The 27730-nt window shown below is 42.7% G+C and overlaps 1 protein-coding gene across 4 annotated transcripts in view; it reads left to right on the top strand.

The window, feature by feature from the left end:
* The window catches only part of NR1H4 (nuclear receptor subfamily 1 group H member 4), a 68165-nt gene that overhangs the window by 13437 nt on the left and 26998 nt on the right, over window positions 1-27730 (top strand). For 2 of the 4 annotated variants that reach the window (XM_028532583.2, XM_028532585.2), the window contains exons 2-4: window positions 3410-3548; window positions 4178-4312; window positions 22214-22579. In XM_028532583.2, coding sequence (XP_028388384.1) covers window positions 4234-4312; window positions 22214-22579 — 445 coding nt within the window. In that variant the 5' untranslated portion in view covers window positions 3410-3548; window positions 4178-4233. Of the gene's footprint in view, window positions 1-3409; window positions 3549-4177; window positions 4313-12822; window positions 13782-22213; window positions 22580-27730 lie in introns of those variants that run through there. The other 2 variants (XM_028532582.2, XM_028532584.2) reach the window with 2 other exon arrangements.

Here is a 27730-nt window from a genome sequence, read left to right on the forward strand (position 1 = left end):
TAAAAACCAGCAGAAAGGAAGGTTATACTAAGTGAAATAAGAAAAATCTACAGGGAACCAACAGTGGAGGGGATGAAGCTGAGAATCCAATCAACAATTTGGAACACAAGGAAGGAAAAAACATTCAATCAGTACAGCAGGAAGAAAAAAGTATTTCTAAAAAAACAATCCTAGGCTTAGAAACCTCTGGGACATTTTTAAATGTACCAATATCTGAATCATAGCGGTACCAGAAGGAGGAGAGGAAGAACAAGAAATTGAAAACTTACTTGAAAAAAAATAATGAAAGAAAGCTTCCCTAATTTGGTAAAGGAAATAGACACACAAGTCCAGGAAGCACAGAGAGTCCCAAACAAGTTGGATCCAAAGAGGACCACACCAAGACACATCATAATTAAAATGCTAAAGGTTACAGATAAAGAAGAAATCTTAAAAGCAGCAAGTTCCTACAAAGGAGTTCCTGTAAGACTAGCAGCTGATTTCTGAAAAGGAACTTTGCAGGCTAGAAAGGATTGGCAAGAAATATTCAAAGTGATGAAAAGCAAGGACCTACAATCAAGATTGCTCTATCCAGAGCTATCATTTAGAATGGAAGGGCAGATGAAGCACTTCCCAGACACGGTAAAACTAAAGGCGTTCATTATCATCAAGGCATTATTATATGCAATACTAAAGGGAATTATATAAGAAAAAGATCAAAACTATGAACATTAAAATGGCTGTAAATTCGCAACTATCAATAATTGAATCCAAGTAACGAACTAAGCAAACAACCAGAACAGGAACAGAATCATAGATATGGCGATGATTTGGAGGTTTATCAGTTGGGAGGAGGAAGGGAGAAAATGGGGGGAAAGGTGCAGGGATTAAAGAAGCACAAATTGGTAGGTACAAAATACACGGGGGGATGTTAACAACAGTAGAGGTAATGAAGTAGCCAAAGAACTTACATGCACGACCCATGGACACGAACTAAGGGGAAGAATGCTGGAGGAAAGCGGGGTACCAAGTGGATGGGCACAAAAGGGATATACACATTGAATATATACATAACAATTCACTACACATATTAAAACTTGAACTTCCCAAGTCCTCAAACAGCTTGTGAGGATGAAGGAGGGCCCATTAATAACAACTTTTATTGGCTTATTCTTCAGGACTTGCAGCTCCCTACCAGAGTCTTCCTCCCTGCCAGTATTTCCGGAGTGCTTTGGGGTCCCCTCATGTTTGTTCATAATCCAGGCTGCTCCGGCCACTTATTCTGCTATTTTCTGCGTGCGTTGGAGAGAGCAGGACCCACCCAGTGGTCACAGCTCCTCTGCTGGATGGTCTCATGGGTTATGGTCATACCTCAGCAGCCACAATCTGTGAAACCTGGGGCTATTTCACAATTGCCCCAGAATGGCCCTGAGTCCTGTTGGGGTCAAAGTTCCACTGTGACATGTGGTGGAGTTGTTGGAGGGTGAGGCTGGAGCTGAAATGAGTTCTCTCTCCTACTTAATGTGTTCTGTTAGAAAGGTCTTTGTTAGACTTTGATGTGTCCAAGCTTCATTTTTATTTTTAACTTCCTCCCTTTTCACACCAGTGTGGCAAGAAGGCCTCTTGAATCCAGTACAGGTTGGTCAAACACTGTGCCACATTGAGAGTTACACATTCCTCTGATGACTGTGGCTTGGCTTCGGGGTGAAGGTCATGCTTCCTGGCTCCCTCTGACTTTAGAATGAGTTTCCTTCCAATAAGTCCTTTGGCTTGCTGGACAGTAGACTTTGGTAGGACCATGCCAAGCCATTGGTCCATCACATGGACGCGAATGTGTCTGCATTCCCACAGTGGGCACAGTTCGTACCCTCTCACTGGAGATTCTCTCCTTTTATAAATTCTTCAGCCCTCCCGGTGAGTTCTCTTCAATTCAGATGTGCCCTGTAGAGTACTGCCCAGCATAATGAGACGTCTACAGGTAGGGTAGCTCTTACAATTGTTTAACTAGGCGGTTCAATGTTGTTATTAAAAATACGGGTTCTTCAATACCAGTGAACAAACAAAACAGAAACAGGCTCATAGATACAGAGTGATGGTTGCCAGAGGGGAGGGGTATCGGGGGGCTGGTTGAAAAAGACGAAGGGATTGAGAAGTAAAATTTGTAGTTACAAAATAGTCATGGGAATCTAAAGTACCGCACAGGGAATAGAGTCAATAATATTATAATAACCGGACGGTGCCAGTTGGGTGCTGGGAATATCAGGGGGAACAACTGTGGAGTGCAATATGATCGTCTGAGTATATGTCCCTATGCTACGCCACTGAAACTAACGCAAAATAATATTGGATGTGAACTGTACTTGAAGAAAATTTAAAGTAAAATAAAAACTGCCCCTGAAACCACAGCCTCCCTCCACTGCTTCCTTATCTTGACTCCTTTTCCTACCTGACCTCTCTGTTAGATCACCCTAATCTCCATCTTCCTCAACAGCTTTGCGTACACCGTGTAATGGTCTGTGTGTTTGTGTGATTATTTTCTAGTGTCTCTATTCCTCATTAAGCTTGATGTCATAGGTCGTGGGTGTTTTTTCCCCTTCATCATTTTATTTCCAAAGATCCAGCACAGAGCTTAGTGCTGAATACGTCCTCAGCAAATGTGGTGTTTTTTTTTTTAATTTAATTTAATTTATTTATTTTTAGAGAGGGAAGGGAGGGAGAAAGAGAGAGAGAAACATCAATGTGCGGTTGCTGGGGGTCATGGCCTGCAACCCAGGCATGTGCCCTGACTGGGAATTGAACCTGCGACACTTTGGTTCGCAGCCCGCCCTCAATCCACTGAGCTACGCCAGCCAGGGCAGCAAATGTGTTTTGAAAGCATGAATCAGTGAATGAATGCGGCAAACATGGATTGGTGGACTGCCTCCCCGGCAGCCACGTTGGCCGCCCACCTCTGCTGGAGCTGGATCATTTCGCTGACCGAGAGAGAAAGACACGAATAGTAGGGCAGTCCTAATGTAATAAATACTAGTCCAATAAAAACCCCCTATATTCCCTTCCTGAGTAGAAAATATAAATATATATTTGTAAACAAAGTGATTTCCTTGTGGAGATAGGATAAAAAGATTTGAAAGTCTCCCTCAGAAAACAGCCTTGGAAAGGAAGTTCTGATAGCACATATTTTTTTTTAAACAGTTTTTTTTTAAGATTTTATTTATTTATTTTTAGAGAGGGAAAGGAGGGAGAAAGAGAGAGAGAGAAACATCAATGTGCTGTTGCTAGGGGCCGTGGCCTGCAACTCAGGCATGTGCCCTGACTGGGAATCGAACCTGCGATGCTTTGGTTCGCAGCCTGCACTCAATCTACTGAGCTACGCCAGCCGGGGCTGATAGCACATATTTTTATTATTTGACCTTTCAAATTCCTTCTTCAGGGAGGTAGAAGACATATTGGAAGGAAGAAAAGAAGGAAGCAAAGAAGGCCTAGAGATAAAACTAAAAGTGAACACTGCTGCTCTCGGGTTCTTGGATGAAATCTGTACATCTCCTCAGGATGCACCTTCAGACATTTTGGTGAGATTTACCATTATTTTTTCTGTTTATCATAACTTCTTTTTATCCCAGATAAGTAAATGGCCTAGGTAGACCATAAGAGTGAAAATGAAAATCCCTTAAATTTTCTCTGAAAGGCAAAGATAAAGATCTTGGGAAAATGTTTTCTGAATTTTTGATTTGCCGACATAGTGCCTACTCAAGAAGATTCCAGTAGAAAGTGGTCTTAAATTACTTTTGTGTCTGTGTAAAAAACTTTAAATTTTAGAATGAAATTTAAGGTATTAAATAATTGATTCGAGGCCTTTATATTTGTTTCTATTTTTTCTGCGTGTTAAAGAAATAAAGACAACCAAAATGTCATCACACTCTGCCCAAATTTCCCAAGTGTTGAAGTTTAAATGAGAATATATGACGTTTCCTAGATAAATCAGAGAGTATCTCTTCCAAAAGCACATACCCTGGACATGGATAAGTTCAAACGAGGTGTAAAAATGATACATAGTGACAGCAAATACATACAGAAAGGCCTTGGCAAATGACAAAAGGGAGCCATTCGCTGTTTTGTAAATTAGTTTGCATTCTCCCTCCTCCTCTCTCTTGTCTCCCTCCTCTTCCCTAAACCCTCTGTTTATTTATTTGCCTTTCAGGGTGTTGTTTTGAAGACCACAATAACAAAGGTGCATTCTCAAATAGACAAGTTTGGATGGGATCAAAAATGAATCTCATCCAACACTCTCACTTACCTGCCACGGATGAATTTTCTCTTTCTGATCATTTATTTGGTAAGTTGTCAAGGTCATGTAAATCTATCAATATATACAACGAACCACCATTTGGAAACACATGAGAAAAACACTTAGATGATGAGTGCAACAAAGAGTCCAGAGAATGCTTGTGTTCCTTCTAAGTCTGCAGTTAATGTTAGCTCCTGTGCAAGGATAGAGGTAGGTAGAACCTTGGATCTTTGAGCCTCACGGTCCTGTTTTATAGATGAGAACAGCAAGGCTTGCCCAAGGCCACGTGGCTAGATAATTAACAGAGCTGGGAATAGAAACAAATTCCTGCCCTAGGGCTGTGTCTGATCTTATTGCAGCATGTACTCAATTATGAAGTCATGATTCTTACAGTTTAATATTATACCCATTAAAGGCTGAGGTTACTCTAGATTATAGCTCTGCGATAGGTTTTCTACCCACTATCCTTCTGGTGCTGGGGGATATGTGGCACTGTGCCAGGATGAGTCATTTCAACTGGCACGAGGACAAATTGTGCTAAGTTGTTTCCAGTAGATCTGTAACTAGATGGTACCATAAAATGATATATTGCTCCACTTTATGCATTTATGGAAAAACTCTCATTATAAACAGTTTTCTTTTTTTTTTAAAGACTTTATTTATTTATTTTTAGAGAGAGAAGGGAGGGAGAGAGAGAGAGAGGGACATCAATGTGCAGTTGCTGGGGGTTATGGCCTGCAACCCAGGCATGTACCCTGACTGGGAATCGAACCTGGGACACTTTGGTTCCCAGCCCACTCTCAATCCACTGAGCTATGCCAGCCAGGGAAATTATAAACAGTTTTCACTGGGAATATCAGCAAAGACTCATCAGAGGTAAATTTTGGATGGGACAGGGAAGTTTTGTGCCACTCTTAAAATAATCCCCTTTTGCATAGCAGCCGTGGTAGGAGAGCTTGGCCCTGACCAGTGTGGCTCAGTTGGTTGAGCTTCATCCCACAAAACAAAAGGTAACCAGTTCAATTCCCAGTCAGAGCACATGCCTGGGTTGTGGCCCAGTGCCCATCTGGAGGCATGTGAGAGACAACCAGTTGATGTTTCTCTCTCACATTGATGTTTTTCTCCTCTTTCTCCCTCCTTTCCCCTCTCTCTAAAAATGAATGAATAAAAAATATTTTTCAAAGATTTTTATTTATTTAATTTTGGAGAGAGGGGAAGGGAAGGAGAAATAGAGGGAGAGAAACATCACTGTGTGGTTGTCTCTCATGCACCCCCTACTGGGGTCCTGGCCCGCAACCCAGGCATGTGCCCTGACTGGGAATTGAACCAGTGATCCTTTGGTTCGCAGGCCCATGCTCAATCCACTGAGCTATACCAGCTAAGGCTGAATAAAATGTTTTTTAAAAAGAGAGAGCACTTGAATGCTCTCAGTTATTCACTCTACATTAATATATGGACCATGGCAGATATGACACTGAAAATGCAAACACTTGAAATTCCACAAAAGTCAGTGTTTGAAGGCACGATCCCCAATTTGACTGCAGATGTCCCTGGGAGATGTTAATAGTTTATGCTATTGTGTGGGAGTCATTAGCACCTTAGTGTATAATGGTTTGTAAGGTCCTTCCAAGGGGAGACCATTATTTGTATTACCTGTTTATATGTCTACCTGCCCCCAAACAGTATAAGAGCATTTCAGGGCAGTGATGGTATTAATCCTAGTTTGCACCTGACAAATAAGAATCAAGTCATAAATAATAGAAGGGAAGGAGAAAAGAGGTTAAGGAAAACAAGAGATGCTTATCAGTGACTCAGAGAGACCAAAAGCATCAGTAATTATTTATGAAATGCCAGTTCTTGGACATACTGGCTGCATCTTGTTTCTCCCGTTTGCCTTTTCCTCATCCTGTGGATGCGTTCTAGGCCAGCAGGCCCCTCTCTCTGTGACCAGCTACTTGACCATTTGCTTCTGGCCTATCCTGCAAATCCTTAAAATAACCAGTGTTTAGACATCTTTATAATTTTTGTTCTACCAATCAGAATGCATGGAATAATTAAGACTGTAGGTACATATCAGAGACTAAGGAAAATTCCACTTAAGGTTTTTTCCCCCCATATTATTGTAAAACTTCATACTCTGCTCTGAAATTTTACGATTGCATGTTAAGGTCTCTGAGCAAGGGCATCGGGTTGAAGGTTGACCTCAGCAGCATGCGGTGAAAAGATGTGAGTAGGGAGAAGAACAGTGGGGAGGGTGTTGTCAAGTGAGAAGCATCAGAAAGTGATTGCTAAGGAAGCACGGTGACTCGTGCATCCAGGGTGCTTTTTCTCTCATGTCTCCTTTGCTGGACCACATTCTTATCCAGTTTCCTAATGCTTCAATTAAGGCTTCTGAGACTAGATAGTGTAAGATGCATAAGCCACAATGCACAGCTGTTCTTCTCGGCTGGAGCAGCTTCTTCAAATCTTCATTTGGTCACCTCTCTTGGTAAACTAATCTGAACCATGTGTGACCATGGGGGGCTCCCTCTCCTTTTCCCCATTAAGTTCTAGAGCCAGGGCTAAGCATTTTTCCCCCACATCTCTTTTCCCCAGGGTCTCCATCTCACTCCATTCTACATACTTGAGCTAAGGTATGCCAAGTTAGGGGGTGAAGACTTGCATTTTTATCTCTTTATTCCTCCTGTCCATCTTTTTTCATATTCTGGTGACACTGATAGATTCTCTGGATCTCCCACCCAGAGCTTAGGATACAGAGCTCCAGGGAAAAGACTGTGGCCATGGATGAGTAACCCACAGTGCCTGTTTCACCACTCTGGGACCTTGAAATATAGCGGAAATTCAGAAGTGGTAACTCGTGGGCTCAGCCAGCCAGAGGGCTAAATTCGTTTCCAATGGTCTAATCAAAATCAGGTTATACTCAAACAAAACTCCATTTGGTGACTGGAGTAATCAAAATCAGTAGTCACGCTGTCACAACAAGGGCAAGTGAAGTTTGTGGATAGCTGTCATTTCTTCCATCTAAATGTTGAACACTGACTATATACAGGGGCGTGTAATAAAGCAGGAGACAAGACAGGCAAGCTCCTAGTGGAGGGTAGACTCACAGGAAACATGCAAATAAATAAACAAGATAACATCAGGCAGTGGTAAGAGCTATCAAAACAACAAACCAGGGTGATGTCATAGTAACCCGAAGAATGGGGCTGCTCTCAATGTTGTGGTCAGACAAGGGTTCTGGGGAATTATCAAGCTGAGCCGAGACTGAAAGACAAGCTAAGGAGAATATTCCAGGTGGAGGAAATAGCAAATGCAGAGGCCCGAAGTCCAGCATGGACTTGGAAGGGTCTTCTCACTTTTATTTAGGGCAGTTGAAGGAGTCTGGAGAATGGGCTCTGGGCCCTGCATGTCCCTGAACCAGCACTTGTAAGAGGAGATTGTTAGAATTGGAATTCCATGACCGTGGTCCATACATGGTTACCCTGAAAAGCGGACCTGTGTGCAGACAGCTTATGTGAGAGGTGTGCTCAGAGGGCAGGTGCAAAGGACTGGGGCTTTGAGAGAAGAGAGGAGGGAAAACCACTGTGAGTTGAGTTAGGAAGATCACTGCCATGGGCAAGGGGACCTTGATCCCACTGGGAGCAGCCTAGGAAATTGGCCACTGAGGGCCTGGGGAGGGGGACACTTAACTAACTGACCTCTGGCTCCAGTTGGTTGAAGGCAGCCCCTGGGGACATTAACTCCCAGCACTTCTGGGCTGTGCTCTTGCCACGCCCATTGGAACAAGGCCAGGTAGTCTCTGGAGGCATTAAAGAAGTCTGGGACAGAAAACAAAGAGATGTGTGGCATGTTCTTGAAGTGACGGGCTGTCAACATGAGGTGAGTCTGTCAACGTGATATGCACTGAAGCTCCATGTGAAGTGAGAAACTGAGCCAAAAGCATGTGGCATCAGATGGGTCTGTCATGCAGTGTAGTGGGATTCTGTACCGCCCCCTGCCCTCGCCCCAATAATTGGAATACTCGCAGGAAGGCTAAGATTGGGGGTGGGTGCAGACTTGCTCTATAGTTCTGTTTTCTCAGGCTGGTCCTTGTAGAAAAGAAGGAAAGAAGCTTGGACAGAATGGAATTTAAAAAATGGGGCTGGAATCACCTCACGAGGGCCTTTAATTTATCGGGCTGCCACATACCCCTGACGCATCCAGATGGGAATCTAGCTCATCGGTAACTCAATCCACACACAGGCCTCAGAATGGAAGGACATGGTGACCCAAGAGAGTTAAGTCTCCTTCCCTCTGGGAGATCCTGCACGCCAGGAAACTTGGTCAAAGATTAATTCAGTGGATTAAGACAGACTTCTCTGGTGAATGGAGAAGGCATGATCTTTATGTAATTAGTGCATAATAAAAGGTAATAATGACAAAGTCCACGACTTCTCATGGTTTGACAGAGTGAGTAGGGTAGGAGGTAGCATGTTAGTTAAAAATCTATGTATTCTTTTAGCAAACCGTGGTTTAAGAATTCAAAACAAAATCACAGAATTTTGGACTAAGTAGAAGAGCATTCTAATAATAGTACACAATATGCAGGAGACGGTACAGGCTCTCACCAAATGCTCTCAATGCGGTGAGCCTGGCTCACTAGGCTCAGTGACACTGGGAGAGGCTCACTGAATGTAAGTGACAACAAGCAATAAAATTGAAAGAAATAGTCTCAGAGGTGACTGAGATTCTCTGAACTTCAGTTTTTTTCCCCCTATAAAGCAGGGAAAATAATGACATCCCCTTCCCAGCTTTTTGGGAGGACTGAATGGCTGGGTGGGAAAGTGTTCTGGAAACTTGAAGGCATCATCAAACAGTATCATTAGTTCAGGGCTTGATATGTAGTTGTTATTATTTAAATTGTTGAAATGATAAACACCACTCTGCTCATTAAAAGGCGGAAGTTCTGTTTATCTTAACACTGTTGAGCGCAAAGATTTTTCAAGGAGCCAACAAAAATTGACATTGTGGAAATACATTTCAGGGTGCTCTCGGGAAAGAAACACATGTTCTCATTTTGGCACCGCAGCATGGCTAACAACAGCTGTGACATCCGTGTTTTTATATTAGTCTGTTACTGTGTCTACCAGTCTTTGTAAAGCCCCATTCCAGATGAGGCCCCGCCAGTGGCAGGAGGCATGTCCTATATAATTCTGTTCCCTCGGATTCCATTTCCCTTAGCTATTTTTCATCACTTTATGCTCCTGTCAGCCCTTTATGCCTGTTTTCTCTGGGTGGCTTTATTTTTATTGGAATATGGTTCTTGCCTGTCTTTTCGCTTAAATTAAAAGAATATTTCCGGTGTTGCAGAGTCAGCCAGATGTTTTAAAATGCAATTAAAGGTCTTGAGATGCAGTTTTGTGGAATATTCCTGACATCTGAGTCCAGGCGTTTGTTCATCTCACTGAGTTTAACTCCGGTGAACACGGTCCTGGGTTGGTGGGTGAATCAAAGCCGAAAGTTTCCAGAACGTGGAAAGACACCATAAAAAATGGAGTTTTGCTTGAGTGTAATTTAAATATTTCTTATCCGCATCTCTTCCACAAATTTAAGCGGTCTCCAAGATTTTTGTGAATTCACCATGGCTTTGGTTTTTGGTCTCCCAGGAATGTTGGTGTTTTTGGTGACTGAAGTTAAGAAATGGGTGAAAGAAAAGAAATATCTAAAAGCATTTTTTATTATAAAATATATTAATCCCTTTTTAAGAATGGGCATGCGTAGCTTGGAAAAGGCATGCAGCGAGGCAGAGAATGATAGACAAGCTGGCCAGCTGGTGGGCGCAGCTGCTGCCATCCAGGGCACAGCTCTTTACAGGCTAAGACGCGAATCTCAGGGGCACTTAGAAGAACTGAGCTGAGAGAAGTTGACTATAAAATCAGATTGCAAATTCACAGCTTTACAGTGATAAAAAGAATTGTGATAATGCCAACAGCTACCAATTCCTGAGCACTTTCTACATGTCAGGCATTGTGTCAAGTACATTTTAGATTTTGAAGCAGGCAGACTTCCCGTGTTTGATCCCATCTCTGCCATTGACTAGTATGTGGTGGTAGGCAAATTCATTAACTTTGTTCAAGATACTTGCCTTACTTATTACAGTTCTCAGGAGAATGCCTGGCATATCATAAGTACTCTATTAGCTATTTGCCATTAATACTAATATTGCAACACTCCTATGAGGTAGATACCATTACTGTTCCCCACCTACTGGTGAGAAAGTGGAGATTTAAATGTGTTAGATAACTCGCTTAAGGGTCCCTAGGTAGTAAGTGGGGAACCAAAATGCGATCAGGGCAAGAGTCAGAATTGCATGATTAAGGATCCAGGCTAAGATAGTATTCCTGTTCACCTCAGTGGAGAAAGGCTTTCCGAGAAGATTGTGCCACTCCAAGTGTGTTGGCCAAGTCCCCTCTCGAGGATAGTTCTCAGAAGAGCATGGCCCACATAGACTCTGAGAGTTTCCTTTTTTCATAGCTTCATAGCTGATGCCGCCACTTGCCCTGGCTGGTGTGTCATTCACGTTGCTCCCAAGCACCGTCTGTAACCGCGCTCTTTGGTAACACTTTCGTGGTGATGAAGATGTTCCAGACCTAGTTTGTCCAATGCCCCAGCCACTATCCACATGTAGCTTCAGAACACTTAAAATGTGACTAGTGCAACTGAGAACTGGGTCCTAATTTATTGCATTTAAATTAATTCAAGCAGCCCTGTATGGCTAGCGTGTACTCTTTCAGACAGTAGAGAACTGCAGGGGGGAAATGTACCATATTTCCACTTTTTTAACCTTTTGTACTTCTTTATTCCTAGTTGTGGTATAAAACACAGGTGCCTTCCAATAGTGATATTCACTTGAATTTTTATTTTTTAATTGAATGTATTGGGGTGACACTGGTTAACAAAATTATACAGGCTTCAGGTGCACAGTTCTGTAACACATCATCTGTATATTGCATTGTGTGTTCCCCGTCCTGAGTCCAGTCTCTGTTCATCACTGTTCATCCCCCTTATGGTCTCTTCCACCTTCCCATAAAAAAATGTATTTTTAGAAAAAAAAAATAACACAAGGCAGTTGGTCATCACTGAGAGAAACAAAGAGATCCAATTAGTCTAATTATGAGAACATCTTGTGTGGGTTTCATTCAGCAATGACGTTTTCTTAGATTAGCTAAATTATCCTGCTCATTTTTTCTTTTCTTTTTTTTTTTTCAGTATAGAAGTGTCTGAGGGCAACAGACAGACCCATTTGTCTGAGCAGTGCAAAACTGAGCACAGAATTCTTGCAACAGAAAATTCAGAGGTAGTTTGCCCCGATTCACATCCTGTGGGTAGCTCTTGTACCTCAAGTCCTCTTGAGGCAAGGATAGCTCGAACTGTGAGGAGAGGAGCAGGAGGTCAGAAGCAAATAGGATTGAGAGCAGCTTTGCCAAAGGGAACCGCTGATGGAGCAATTCAAACTGAAGGACGCCCATGGGCCATTACTCTTCCTTCTTGGCAATTAGGACAAGTGTGCTTTAGTTTTTTAGCCACAGGGTTTTGAGTCAGAAGACCTTAGTTAAAGTTTAAGTTTTATCCCCTTAATAACTGGGTGACTTTAGACGGCTCATTGAGCTTCACTGAGTTGCTTTTCGGAGTCTGTAAAATAGGGCAGAGAGAGTGGGCATCATAAATAACAGCTTCCTCAAAGGGCGCAAATAAGGACCAGGTGAGAGAATGCATGTGAAACCACACTAACCTTGTACAGGCTGTAGAAACATCTTAGTGATGATTATTACATTTATATAGGTCATGTTTGCCTTTCAAAACTGCTTTGATATTTATTATGTCGTTTTATCTTCACGGAAGGTCTATGAGGGAAGTAGGGCAGGAATTATCTATGTTTTACCATCTGTTGAGGTATACAGATGTGGCCCGCAGAAGCTGAGAGACTGGCCTAAGGTTACACAGTGCATCTGCTTGCCCAACCCTGGATTTACTGAGTCCTATTCTAAAGCCCCCTCTTCCAGAAATAATCCACAGTCACAAGCTTGACATCAACCGGTTATGCTGCAGAAAAGATTCCTACTCAGTATGCAAGCTACCCTAAAACATGAATCCAAAGCTGAATAATCACAGCATCAGTATAATGTTGGGTATCCACCCATTGTACTGACAATTTAATAAACATTATTTTATTTAATTTTCATGATAATTCTGTGAGATTATCTGATTATTAGGAAATCGAGGCAGAAAATGGTTCAGGAATTTGTCCACGGTCCACAGAGCTAGTGAATGCCAAGTGAGCCTGAATGTATTAGTTTGTTGAAGCTGCCACAGCCCTGGCCACAGTTGGTTGGGGCAGCATCCCATAAACTGAAGGGCCACAGGTTCCATTGCCGGTCAGGACACATGTCTAGGTTGCGGGTTCAGTCCCCAGTCAGGGTGCATACGAGAGGCAACCTATTGAGGTTTCTCTCTTCACATCGATGCTTCACTCCCTCTCTCCCTTCCTTCCTCTCTCTCTCTCTCTCTCTCTCTCTCTCTCTCTCTCTAAAATCAGTAGTGTGTCCTCAGGTGTGGATGAAATAAAAGCTACTGTAATGAAATACCACATACTGGGTGGCTTAAACAACAGAAATGTATTGTTTCATCATACTGGTGGCAAGAAGTCCAAACTGCAGGTGCTGGCCGGGTTGGTTCCTTCTGAGGGCTGTGAGGGAGAAATCTGCTCCTGGCCTTGGAGAGCCTTGGAGAGCACTGACCTGTGACTGTTTTCATCTCTGTGTCTCTTCACAATGTCTTCTCTCCACACGTGTCTTTCCTTGGTCCAAAATTCCATCAGTATAAGGGCCCCAGTCCTACGGGATTAGGAACCAACCCAATGACCTCATTTTAACTTGATTACCTCTATAAAAACCCTGTCTCCATATAAGGTCACCTGCTTGGATACTGGGGTTAGAACGCCAACATATTAATTTGGGGGGAGCACAATTCCACCCGAACACTGGATGTAAACCCAGATCCAGTGGCTGCACGCTGTGACACATTATGCTTCCAAGCTTCCTGTTGTTACCGAGCTACACCGTTCCATAGCCTTTCGATGGGAACAAATTTTAAGTTCTGGAGCATGGCACTTGATTCCCTGAATCCACTTTTAGAGCGACAGAACAGAAATACACCCTGTAAAATTTCTTAAAGTGGGAAGTGTTCCCCCAAAATGTTTATCTAAGAGACTGGTTTCCAGCTTACTAGGCAATTTGGCATCGAGGACTTTTCTCATAAACATTTACAAATATTCTGCTCGGTAATGAAGTTAATCAGTAAGCCACACAACCTCTGGCCCCTGTCACTCCTTCCCGAGTCTCATTTTCAGTTGCTGGGAATAAGGTAAGAATGGTAATGCAGTTTCAGGAGTTAGAAAATCCCGCTCAGATTAGTCCTTGTCACAGCTGCACACCGTCAGGATTTGTCATGGAAATGATGGGCATGAAGCCTGCTAAAGGTAGGACACTGCTCCCAGCTGCTCTCGGTCAGTCGGGCTCCTGCAACTGGCCTGAGGAAAAGGGGGAGACTGGGGGTCGAGATGACGGTCACAGATCTCTATCAAAGATGGCTCGGTCAGAACCAAGAGACTGGGGGGAGAAGTGGGGGCGGGGTGATTTTTAATAGGCCTCCAGGTAGGTATTTCACTGACATTAAACCTAAGGATGTTTTTCCTAAAATTCTTCATTAGATATTATGTAAAATTAGCAACATTGTTTCAAGGGAAACACTAGGCAGTTCTAACCTGAATGCTCACGAATCTTTGAAATAGTAAAGTATATTATTTAACGCAGTGTTTTAGAAATGGCAAGTCTCGGATCCCAGAGGTTCATGAAATCTGTTTCGTGGCTTTCACCAACATTACACACTGGAATAGAATAGGATGGAAGTACAGAGTAGGTAGAGTAGAACGGAAATCTCAGTGTGCCCCTCGAGGAGCAAAGAGAAGTGCTGCTTTGTAGGAATTTTGTTTCAATGACTTATGTGTAAGTGCGCACGGGGGTGGAGACAGAAGGTCTATTTCAAACTGTGGGCTCTGGGGAGAAAAATGAAAAGAGATTAAGGAACACTTATTTTCTGAACTACTGTCACAGCCCGTTTCTCCTAATAGTCTATGGAAAATCAAATGGGCAAAGAGTTCAACTTTAGGCCTAAGGTCTTTATTTTTTCTGAAGCAAAACATGGATTATAATTAAAACGTAGGGTTAGAATGAAGACAGCATAGTTTGTCTGTGTTAACATTCTTCTCAAAATAGCATCTCACCTTTTAAATTTCCAGCTAGAAGAGAACTCTAACCATTTTTCCAGTAATTTCAATGTGGAACATCTTGTGACCACAGACTTGGCAGCATAGTAGTTTGTTTAAATGTGATGTTTAAAAGTGACTGATGAACGTGGACAGCAGTGTGGTGATTGTTGGGGGGTGGGGGTTAAGGGGATAAAATGGTAATGGAAAAAACATAGTAAAGATTACATTTTAAAAAGTGACTATTTAGAAATGGAAATTAGTTGAAAGGCTGGGGAAGTAAATTTCCTATTATTTCCATTTAACATTTATTGAACATTTACACTGTGTCAGGCTTTGGGTAAGGTGCCAGGACTACAAAAGGGAATACGTGATGATACAATACTCCAGAAAGCGCCCAGACAGCCACAGCAATAACAAAAACGTGTTGAACATTATTGCCGCGTCAGGCCCTTTGCAGTCTACGTTCTTTGTCTGCCTCTGTCTTCGCTAAAACCTCTCATTTGGGTACTATATTAGTCCAGCTTTGTAGAGGACAGAAGGTTAAAGAAGGTCAATGTCTTTAGCAAGTTCATACATCTAGCAAATTGCAGGTGAATGGCATCCAGAGCTGTCTATGAGGTAGGCTCCTTGTAACTAGTTTGTCATTTCCCCTCCAGTTCAGCGTGGAAGATAAGCCTATAAATAAACAAAAATGGTTATAACCCCTTCTAAGCACTGCGGTAGAGGTGTGTACAGCGGGTAGGAGAGATCAGTGCTACCCAGGGGGGCTCGGACAGACCTCCCAGAGGAGGTGGCCACCGACACCCCAGCACCAGGAGAAGCAGACAACTCCACAAATGAAGCTGTATCCTCTAGTCAAGAATCCATGAATTAGGAAGTAAATGAGGCAGAGAAGGCAATTTTCTCATTCATGAGAGACTTTAGCAGATGCTGTGTTTACTGTGGGCGGCACAGTGCCAGAAAGGAAAACTGGGTAAAGCCTGGATGTGCCATCGGGCTGCAGAGCTGTGAGGTCCTGAGAAAGTGCCATCGCTCTTACACGAACCCTGCTCTTCCCTGCGGGTGCGCAGTGGTTCTGGCTGCGGACTCCTCAGAGCTGCACCGTTGTGATATCGTTAGCCACATGTAGCTACTTCATTTTAAATTTTAATTATTTAAAATTAAATGAAAAATTCATTTCCCCATTATTGCTAGCCATGTCTCAAATGCTCACTATTCCATATGGTCAGTGGCTAATGTGTTGATAGGCAGAGAGCACTTCATCATCTCAGAAAGTTCCCTTAGGCGGTAGGTACTCCTCTAGAGAAACTATTACATGCTGCAGTGTCTCTGCCTGGAATTCGTGTCCTCTGCAGGGGGTCTCGGACACCCCCCCCCCCCCGAATCTGTTCAGGTGTTCCCCTTTAAAAACTCTTTCCTCAACTCTCTACTCTTATTTATGTAGAATTTCCTGTAATAAGGAATCCAGATTTTCCAACTGCTTGATAAACTGATTCCAAAAAAAAAAAAACCCACTCACAAATTCAAACTTATATGTATATCTCTTTAAATTATTCAAGTAGAAATAAATTTACCTTTTCAGAAAGCATACTCTAAACTTGACCTGCCTCTGCTTATGCTCTATCAGAAACATCTGTGTTTGTTTCCTTGGTTTTGTCCCAGTCTTTGATATCCCCCCTTGCAGCACGCACGCACGCATGCACACACACACACACACACACACACACATACACACACAGGAGTGGCCTTTTCTCTCTGTTGTCTACCTCTCTTATTCATTGCTTTACCCTCAGAGCCTGGCACTGTATCTGGCAAATGGTAAGTGTTCAATATATGCATATAAGTGAAAAGGTACCCTATCATTTATGTCATCAAAACAGACTAATAGATACCATTACTAATTATCAATTAACTGTCATTAGAGTCGGAGTTTTGCGAGTTTCTTCAGGAATCAAACATGCCTTTTTATGGCACTCAACTTGTCAAAACTCAAGGACTGTTTTACAGTCAGAACTGCCTTCTGAGATAGCAAGGTTGGGTGTTGTTAACAGCCCCATTTTACGGAAGAAATCAAGACAGAAATGTTTGGCAGTGGTTCAAGGTCTCACAGTCAGTTCACAGTGGAATTTGTTCTAGTGTCCCATGTTGAAATACGCTGGCCGTCGCGGGGTTACTTTACTGTAAGTTGCCTGTATATTTATTGTCTCCACTCTGTAGAGAGTGGAGCAGGGACAATGAAATACTTGAAGTATTCAATACGTGTGCTTTGGGAATACAGGCGTTATGCATTGTGTGCCACTCTCCTATTCTTGCCATGTGTTGTTGTTTCATGTAGTGGAAGTGATGTCTTTGGGAAAGCCTCCCATTTTAGCTGAGACGGTTCCAGAGATTGTTATGCTGTTGATACCAGGGTCTGATGAGTTGGGTGCCTCTTGGTTACAAAGAGTTTTGTTTTGTTGAAATGATGCTCAGAGATCTTGGAATTGTCATAAGAGGAGAAAAACGCACACGTTTCCTTGGATTCCACAGAATCCAGATTCTGTCACTTAACTGGCCTCGGGGAAGTTGCTTCACCTTCCCGCAAGGGTAGGCGGAGAGAAACAGGGCTCAGGGGTGGAGATTTGGAGTAGATTAGGGGTAAGATGGTTTGGAGGACAAAATCTGGCTGTAAGTTCATGTGAAACTGTTTTTAATGCTAAATTCTTTGCGATCCTATTCACTCCAGAAATTTTAGTCTTGTGATTATTAAATAAATCAGGATTTTATATGTTTCTTTTTTTTCCTGCCATAATTCCATATACTTTTGTTCTTCCATTTTGTGGTCTTTGGACCAATCTTTTTGCCTGTTCGATGTTCCGACTCTATGTTCCAGTTTCACATGAACAAGTCGAGCATGAAAGAAGAAGTTCACATCTGCACAGATACCGTATGCTTGGTGCTCTGCCAGTCACTTCCTGGGTCAATGCCGAAAGCATTCTTTTTAACAAACATTAAATATGCATATACTCCACTTTACCATTGTCCAAAAGCTCTGAATTCTAATGTCCATGGACCGTTAGTCATACACTTACAGACATGTTAGGTAGGAAGAAGAATTGTAGTAAGATTATCCAGCACAGAGTCTGTACAGATGAGCAAAGGTTGGCCCAGGCAGGGAAGCTAAGTGCCATGTAACTAGGTTCAGAGCCAGGACTCGCAGGGACTCAGACTCGGGAAACTTCCGAGAGAAACTATACTTAAAGGAAAAGTGAGAAGTAAGTGAATATTATTAGTGAGACGAAGCCCTCAGAGGGGATGGATGTATCATTGCGGGCAGCCCCAGGCTCAGAAAGCAGCACACGGGAAAGTTCCTGAGTCTGGAATCGGCAAGGAACGTTTACGGAATGGCTGGAAAAGAAAGGGTAGGATCACACTGAGCCCTACAGATCTAGTGAGAGGTTATCTGCAAGCAGAGCAGTGAAGAGACTAAAGAACTCAGAGAGAGGAAGAGAAAGGCTTTACTGTCATGCTCTAAAGCAAAGCATCTGAAGTTACCCTGGAGAGGGACAGTTCTGCACACAGGCTTTGAAGTTGGACTCCCAGAGTTCAAAGCTCAGCTACTCAGGTACCTACCTGAGTATAGTCGCCAAAGTTCTCTATGCCACAGGCTACTTGTCTGTAAGTGGGGTAATGTTAATTGCCACATAGGATTTTGTGAGAGGCATGTGAAAATATACAAGTGCCTGGCACTAGGAAGGACTCCATAATAAAGTTTTCCAAAAGTAATAGTAGTAATAATAACAATAGTAACAACCATCTTGCGAACATTGTGAAGAGCATTCATTCCACATGTATAGACGCATAGATTCACAATCCCTAATTGACAATTCCAAATTCCCAAAACTCCCAAAACTAAGCATTTTTTTCAGTGTGGTACAGACTTCTTCAGTGGCAAAACCTGACCTAAATGAATGTGAGGGCATTCACGGCCTTCGTTTATTTCTCTTACTGTGAGCGTTCATGCATTGCATTGTGGAAAGGATCGCTGTTTGGTGTTAGGAGAAATAATACTGTATTCTATTCTAAAATCAAACAACTCCAAATTTGGAAACACAGGCGACTCCAAAGTTTCAGATGAGGAACTGTGGATTTGTATTATTTCACTCTTTAGCCACCCTAGACCTATGTATTTTCATCCGAGCCCACCGCTATAAAAACTGGGGTTATCAGTGCTCCAGGTAATTTGCTCAGTCTCGTGGTTCTTAGAAGTGGAGATGGAAATTTGGTTTAGGGTTGCCTGATCATGCTTTGAAGAATCAGACATGTTTGGATACTCTCCTATATCTTATTTATGTCTGTGAAATTTTCTAGTGTTTTGTATAATTTAAACAGTGCTATTTTCTTTTTTTAAATGTATTTTATTGATTATGCTATTACAGTTGTCCCATTTCCCCCCTTCTCTCCCCTCCACCCTGTACCCCCTCTCCCACCCACATCCCCCTCCTTTAGTTCATGTCCATGTGTCATACTTATCAGTTCTTTAGCTTCTACATTTCCCGTACTATTCTTGCCCTCCCCCTATCTATTTTCAACCTGCATTCTATGCTATTTATTCTCTATACCTTTTCCCCCTCTCTCCTCCTCCCACGCCCCTGCTGCTAGCCCTCTATGTGCCCTCCATTTCTGTGGTTCTGTTCCTGTTCTAGTTGTTTACTTAGTTTCTTTTGGTTTTGCTTTAGGTGTGGTTGTTAATAATTGTGAGTTTGCTGTCCTTTTACTATACATGTCTTTTCTTTATCTTCTTTTCTTAGATAAGTCCCTTTAGCATTTCATAAAATAAGGGCTTGGTGATGATGAACTCCTTTAACTTGACCTTATCTGAGACGCACTTTATCGGCCCTTCCATTCTAAATGAGAGCTTTGCTGGATAGAGCAATCTGGGATGTAGGTCCTTGTCTTTCATGACTTGGAATATTTCTTTCCAGCCCCTTCTTGCCTATAAGGTCTCTTTGGAGAAATCAGCTGACAGTCTGATGGGAACACCTTTGTAGGTTACTGTCCCCTTATCTCTTGCTGCTTCTAGGATTCTCTCCTTCGTTTTTACCTTGGCTAATGTAATGATGATGTGCCTTGGTGTGTTTCTTCTTGGGTCCAACTTCTTTGGGGCTCTCTGAGCTTCTTGGATTTCTTGGAAGACTGTTCCCTTTGCCAGATTGGGGAAGTTCTCCTTTATTATTTGTTCAAATACGTGCTCAATCTGTTGCTTTTCTCCTTCCCATTCTGGTACCCCTATAATTCGGATGTTGGAATGTTTAAAGGTGTCCTGGATGCTCTTAAGCTTTTCCTCGATTTTTTGAATTCTTATTTCATCATGCTTTCCTGCTTGGTTGATTCTATCTTCCTTCTGGTCCACTGTATTGTTTTGAGACTCAGATTCCTTCCTTTCACTATTGGCTCTCCTGTGCGTATCTTCCTGCATCTCTTTTATGGTAACCTGCATCCTTTCATCTAAATTGCGCCCAAAATCATCCAATTCCGTGAGCTTTCTGATCACCAGTGTTTTGAACTGCGCATCTGATAGATTGGCTATTTCTTAGTTCCTCAAAAGGATGAGTCCTGGGGGACTGATCTGTTCTGTTGGAAACATATCTTATGTCTTTCCCTGTCTCTCCTCCTTTTTTTTTTTTTTCCGGTCTGGTTGCTCTTGTTACGGTGGGGGGCGGAGCCTTAGGTGTTCAACGGGGCTGGGCACTCCGGTCGCTAGATTGTGACGTTATATGTGGGGGCGGGGGCAGGGGCGGCAGCGGGAGGGAACAATGGCGGTAGTTCCGTTCTCCTGGGCTCAGGCCCTTCTCTGGGATCCTGGGCTGCGAGCCCGGCCCTGGTCCACAGTCGCCGCCTCACGGGGTCCGCCAGCCGCAGCTTGCATACTCAGGGGTCACCGCTGCGTTCTTGCGCCCCGGATTGCTGTCGCGCCGATTTTGCGCCAAATTTCCCCCGACTTACGCGCGCCGCCGACCCGCGCCAGCCCTGCGCCCGCCCGGCTCATCGTCTCCTACCAGTCTGGATGTAAGGGTCCACTTCAACTTCTTGGCTGTCCGACTTCCATTCAGATAAATCCTCTGTCAGTTCTGAGTGATATTCTGTCTGCAAATCTTTGTTGTTCTAATCTTGGTTGTGCGAGGAGGCACGGTGCGTCCACCTAGTCCTCCATCTTGCCAGAAGTCTAAACAGTGCTATTTTCTAAAGAGCCACAGTTTATGTTTCTAGGAAATAGAAGCATTTTCACAGCCTGATGGTTTTCTATGACCTAGAGGTTTTCCAGATAAGGGTCTCATTTCATAATGGCAGGGGGAATAATGATTATTACAATTTTGGTGGCAGCTATAGTTCATCTAGCACTTTATGTGTCTAGACATTTAGCAAAGTACTTGCATTTTGAATGCATTACCTCATTGAATCCTTACATCAGCCTAATGAGGCAGGTATTAAATCTTGTTGTGTGAAGAGAAAACAGGGACTTAAAGATGTTAAGTAAACGGTCCATGTACATGGATAGTAGCTAATAAAAATAAAGCTGGGATTTGAACCCAGGTGGGCAAATTTCAGGCACAACATTCTTTCGTGTGTGTGTGCGTGTGCGCACGCGCGTGCATTCTCCTGCCCCAGGGAACAGCACAGAAATCTCACGTGCCACTGCCGCCAGCACCCAGCTCCCTCTGCCCTGGATGAAGAATTCCCTCATAGGCACACAGTGTTTTTTACCATTCATGAAAATGTGCACATTATTCTATAGCTTAATTTTTTCAACAAGCACCGTATTATAGAAACCTTTCTGAATCAGCACACGTGTTGTTTCACATTTGCATAGTATTTCATTGTATGGACATAATATCATTTATTTAACTAGACTCCTATTGATGGATATTTAAATCACTTTCAGTTTCAGTGGTTCTTACAAATGTTGCTGCGAATGAACACTTTACACAAACATTTTTTTCATTCAGATGCAAGTATATCTCTGAAAGCAGTTTTCTAGCTGAGGATCATTGGGTTCAAAGAATGTTTGAATTTTAAATGCGGAAAGCTGGTGACAAATTGCCCTCCAAGAACTTTACTTTCCCGAGCATGTGTTGTCAAACTTTTTTAACCTTTACATGTTTAAGGGTGAAAATTATGATATTTTCTATTGTCCTTTCAATTTAAATTTAATTATTGGCAAGGATGTACACATTTTTATATCTTTTTAATACACTTGTGTTTTTATTTCTAAAAACTGACCATTCATGTCTTTCACCATTTTTCCGTAGAATGTTAAATATTCTCCATGTTGAATGCTTTTTTAACAGTCTTTTTGTTTTTGTTTTTTAAATGTTCCTATTTGTTTTCAGTTTTCCATGTTGAATGTTTTCTTATTGGTTTGCAAGAACTCTTTATATATTAATGCTATAACTGTTACATTCTTGATGTTGTAGATATTTTTCTGAGCTTATAATTTAGTCATTTATTCTTTCTGCAGACTTTTTGATGTAAAAAAGTTGTTAATTTTTATATAGTTAAACATTTCAGTCTCTTCCCAGAGCCCACACTCTTAAACATACTGCATGCTAAACTGCCTCTCTGACGTATAGAATGATAATGTTCATTCCCGTCACTTTGTCCAGGTGTACTCACAGAGCCAGCAGCGGGCCCCCTGGGACAGAATCTAGAAGTGGAGTCATACTCACAATACAACAATATTCAGTTTCCCCAAGTTCAACCACCGATTTCCTCATCATCCTATTATTCCAACCTGGGTTTCTACCCCCAGCAGCCTGAAGAATGGTACTCTCCTGGAATATATGAACTCAAGCCAATGCCAGCTGAGGCTCTCTACCAGGGAGAGACTGAGATAGGAGAGATTCCTGTGACAAAGAAGGCCCGAATGGGCGCATCAGCGGGGAGAATAAAAGGAGATGAGCTTTGTGTCGTTTGTGGAGACAGAGCATCTGGATACCATTACAATGCCCTGACCTGTGAGGGGTGCAAAGGTAAGCATCTTTTGGTTGGCAGTGTTCTCCTTGTGAAGGTTTTACTATCTTGGTTGTTGAAATCCCTCCGACTGGATCCTCCCCTTTTCCCAGACAATTTCCCACTTTCCCCTACCTCTTCCTTTCTCCTCACCTTTGTTTCAATGCCTTAGATCTCTGGGAGGAGCTTGCTAGAATATTTTGCTTAGATATAAGTAACTTTTTTCCTATTGACAACCTTATACATAGCTAAGAAATTGATGATTGTGGATTTTGTTTTTTTTTTAAAGAGACACTTGAACTTAAGTCTTTTAAAATTAAGAAAGAAGGAAGTAATAATAGCTTATTTCAACTGGTATTTCACTTAGCAGACCCATGTGAGATGCTTTGAGGGTGGGGAGATCAGGGAAATTTCTATCCATTTAGAATGAATAATATAACGCATGAATGAAAAATATAACACATGGAATATAAAAACAACTCAATTTAAAATCCTATGTGATTACTGTCCCAAGAAGGACAAGGTAATACGTTCATAAAATTTCAGAGGAAAGAACAGAGTGGACTAGTAGGTTAACCTGTTTATCTTTGTATTTCTTCATTCAACAAATATTTATGGAATGCCTACCTTGTGTTAGGTACTCTGCTAGCGTCTATGACATTGAAATCTGAATAAGAACTGCCCTTGAGCAGATCTGTGAATGGTGTGCCAAGTTCAGGTTCCCAGATGGCCATGATTGCAGTGCAAATAAACAGTCACATAAGAATGGCTCAAGGACATTTCAAACCTTTGAAAGTTCAAATGATCAGATTGTGTAAAAAAACAACATTAGTCACCTCTTAAAAACTTGATACGATGTCATTACATTATTAAAACATAAAGTGGTGTATGTCCCACATTTAAACATTAAAACATCTATAAAGAAAATTTAAAATATCTCATTTATGGCCTTCAAAATATCCTTAATCTCTTTGTGGAGAGCCAAGTTTGTGTAGGTGAAAAGAGAACTTGCAAATTCTCTGAAGGTGCCAGTGATGCCTTCATCCCTACTACTCCCCTTGGTGCCCAACACAATGCCTGCTGCATAGTAAGTAAGGGATGAATGTTGTTTGAATGACATGTGAAAATCCACGTTCATCACTGGTGCTTAGTATATATAACTCTACTTTGTAAAAATATATTCAAACTCTTTTATCTACTTGATTTTTTTCATACTCCCAAATGATAAAAGTAATATTACCTTCCCATTCCCATATTTGGTGGCATTTTTTTTTCTGGAGCAAGCAGAGTTTTGGAGATGGAAAGCTGCTTCTGTGACAGTTAGAAAAAAAGAGGTGAAAGTTGCTAAGAGAATAGATCTTAAATGCTCTCACAAGAAAAAGAAAAGAAAAGAAACAGTGGGGATGTGGCCCGATGGAGGTGTTAGTGAAGGCCGTGGTGGTCATCATTTTGCAACATGTAAGTTTAACAAATCAACATGTTGTAACTCTCAATGTACACAATGTGGTATGCCAATTATATCTCAATAAAGCTGGAAAAAAGAAACAAAATAAGCTGAAATGAAAAAGAGGGAGAGTGGAAAGAAAGCAAGGAGGAATAGCTAATGGGTTAGGAAAAAATGAAAATTTCAAAATGACCAGCCTGAAAGTTGGATTAAAATAAAAAAGAAATTCTACATGTAGGTTTGAGAAGTCAATTGCCAACCTACATAAAAGAAAAAGAGTTTTGTAGTAGCTCTAGTCAAAAAGTGTGTGGACCCTGGCCAGGTGGCTCAGTGGATTATCCTGATATGCCAAGTTTGTAGGTTCAATCCCAGTCAGGGCACCTATAAGAATCAACCAATGAACGCATAAATAAGTAAAAGCCAATCAATGTTCCTTGCTCTCTTTCCCTTCATCTCTCTAAAAATCAATTTTAAAAAGTGGCTGTGTCTGTTACTTTGGAGGGCCAAGTCTTAGAGATGATCCAGAGAATGCTGTTACTAATTTTTAAAGACATCCATAAAGTAAAAATATAAAAAAACAGACTTTATATGTGCAAAGGACATGGTCTTAGACCATTATCATTTTTTTGGCAACACTTACTCTATTTGTTGTTGACTTATTATGAAAGCCTTCCCACCCTGACTGTGTAGACCAGTGCTACTCAAAGTGTGGTCCCCGGTCCAGAAGTATCAGTTCAGCATCACTTGGGAAGCTGTGGGAAATGCAAATTTGAGGGCCCTTCCCTACACCTACTGAATCAGAATTTTTGGGGGTGGGGTCCAAGAATCTGTGGTTTAACAAACCCTCCTCACTAAAGTTTGACCACGACTGATGTAAATCATACCTGAAAGGCACCTGAGTTGACTTATCAGGCTAGGCAGCTTGGTTGTGTATTGTGATTGTGAAATTTTCAAAGGTGGGGGAGGGGGAGACGCTGCTGTCCAGTCATCAGCAAGAAAATTCAATAGATGCAAATGTTGACTGGAAACACACAAAGTCTAACCAAGTCATGTTTCCTGCTTAGAGAAATAGAAGAGAACACGCATAGTTTATTCTGAAAATCTGATTCAAAACAAAAGTCCCTTTATAAATTTGAACCTACAAATCTCATTGCCAATGACAAGCCAATGCTATGAACATTTTCTCAGATCCTTGCAGAAACTATGGGAAGTAGGTATTACAGAGCCTGTTTTAATGGTGAGGAATAAGCACTTCATTTCAAAAAGAAGCTGAGATTTGGAGGCCAGTACTAATAGCTTATGTGACATATTTACTATACTTCAGTTGTCAGCTTGTAAATTCTCATACCTTATCCCCATTGTATAGATGAAGAAAGTGAGGTACAAGAAATTAATCAACTTCTTCAAGGCTTCTCAGCTAATGAGAGGTAGAGCTTCAAATCTATAGCTTATAAAGCTAACTCCAGAGCCTCTATTAACCTCTAGGTTACTGTGCCTTTTATTGCTTGTCCACTAAGTGATCATTCTACTGTTTGAGCTGTTTGTTCAAGGCCAATATTGACTGATTCAGCGGCCAAAGGAAGAAACTCAAGAGCTCAGTTAGGTGCTAAGGTGTTGGTAGTGCCCAAGCCAAGGACATAAACCCCTCAAGGCAGTAACCCGGGCCAGCTCCCCTCCTTGCAGGTGAAGGCTACGGTGAAACCTGGTCCCCCTGAGAATTATTCGGTGGTGTGGCAGGGTGACTAGAGTGAGACCCGTGTGCCAAGGACAATCCTAAGAAACACCGACTTCAGGACTGAGAAAAAAACACCAAACCCAACCAACATACAAAAAGCACTGACGTTAAAGGCAGGCAAAGGGGAGAAGCCCACAAAGGGTACAGAGAATAGGAGTCAGAAACAGGAGGCTCCAGGGAAGTGCAGGGTCACAGGAGACAAGGCAGGGGACCGAAAAGTGGTCAAAAGAGAATCAGTGGTCAGGGTAGTCCAGGAAGGAAAAGTTGGAACTGAAAGTAGATACATTTTTAAGAGCAGACCTTTCTCATTGATTTCGATTTGAGACTTTGCCCCCCTGGTGGCAGCAGAAGGACCCGAGCACCAGGGAGGACATGACATGGAGCCATGCAGGACCCATGCTCTGCGCCAGGGGTTGGCAATTTGTTTCTGTAAAGAGACGGGGAGTAAATGTTTTAGGCTCTGCACCATAGCGGTCTCCGTTGCAATTGTGCAACTTGACAAACACAGCCATGCAAAGAAGAGGCGTGGCTGTGGCTTTACTTAGCTCCCCCAAAATAGGTAGGAAAATTAAAAAAAAAAAAAAGACACAGGCAAGGGGCTGCATTTGGCCCATGGACCTTGCTGTAGTCTGGTGACCCCTCTTTTAGACCAGACACTCTCGAGGGCCAGTGTCAGATGAACTGGAAGCTGCACTACCCTCAGGACCTGGGTGCAACAGATGTAACCACACACTTTGCATACTTGGGTTTTGGGTTTAATTCAAGCCCTGGTGACAACTTTATTTCCTTTAATTGAGGAGTATGGTACTCACCATCTCCATCCCCACAAAAAGTCATTTTTCTGGGGTTTTGCCTAAGCTCCTGGATTTTGTAGCCTCGTGGAGGGATTGGGCACTGGTCGGTGAGGGGAAGCTCTGGTTCTCAGGGCTGTAAACACAGTGTGGCTTCCTTGAGGGCTTGTCTTTCAGTCACTGGTGGGAAGGGTCTTAGAGGCTCCATCCTGGGGTCCTGGGCACACCCCTCCCTCCTCTTGGGCCCTCCTGCTTCCCTGCAGCTCAGGTGGACGCGCTCCTAAGGCTGCCCCAGGGGCGTGCTGGAATGCCCGGCTGTCCAGAGAGCCCACACAGCCATCTCACCTGCTCCTATGCCATGCTGGGTGCAGGGAACCCCGAGGGCCTCTCCAGACAGATGCTCCCCAAGAAAAGACACAAGACTCCCTGTGCCCCAGGATTCCCAAATGACATGGAGTCCCTGTAATCTTTCATTGCATCCCTCCCAGGACTCAGCCTGCAGATGGGGGCTGAGAGGAACAAAGCTACTCAGGGCCTTGGCAGGTACTTAACACGTTTGAGCTCGTTCATTTCCTCTCTGAGTGTCTGCCTCTCCCAACCGGGGAAATGTAATGTAGTGTCTGGGATCTTGAAGCTTAGGCTTTGGTGACTGAAAGGCAATAATCGACTCCTTTGTGCTTTGCATATGTTCTCTTGAGAAAACAAGTGAAAGTTGCCCTGGCTTAGTGAGTAGGGAAGAGGCGCACTGAACGGGGCAACGGACGAGTGAAAGAACCAGCACCCCATGCCAGGCAGCCTGGCAGCTGAGCCAGCTTGGTTCCCATCCCCACACCACTTGGCTATCTGCGCTTATGAGGTGCAGGACAAACTCCATTCCCTGACTGTCCACCAAAGAGAGGGTGGGCTTTGACGTTCGACAGGCATGCATTGAATCTAGGCTCTGTACTTCCTGAAGGACTAAGCAAGGTACGTAAGATACCAGTCAGTGTTCAGTGAAACAAAACAGAAGCCACATTTCAAGTAGAAAGGAAATAATACCAGAGAAGTTGGGAGGGCAGTGGAGCAGGCTGTATTCTGAGCCTCCAGGACGGTGCTCAGAGCCACCCTGAAGAGCTGGCCTGCCAGGCAGTTGCTATCCAAGAAGATGAAGAATCAGGAAGCTAGCGCAAGAACTGTTGGCCACCTTAGCTGCCATCTAGGA

The sequence above is a fragment of the Phyllostomus discolor genome, chromosome 2, assembly GCF_004126475.2.
Source record: "Phyllostomus discolor isolate MPI-MPIP mPhyDis1 chromosome 2, mPhyDis1.pri.v3, whole genome shotgun sequence".
NCBI lineage: Eukaryota > Metazoa > Chordata > Mammalia > Chiroptera > Phyllostomidae > Phyllostomus > Phyllostomus discolor.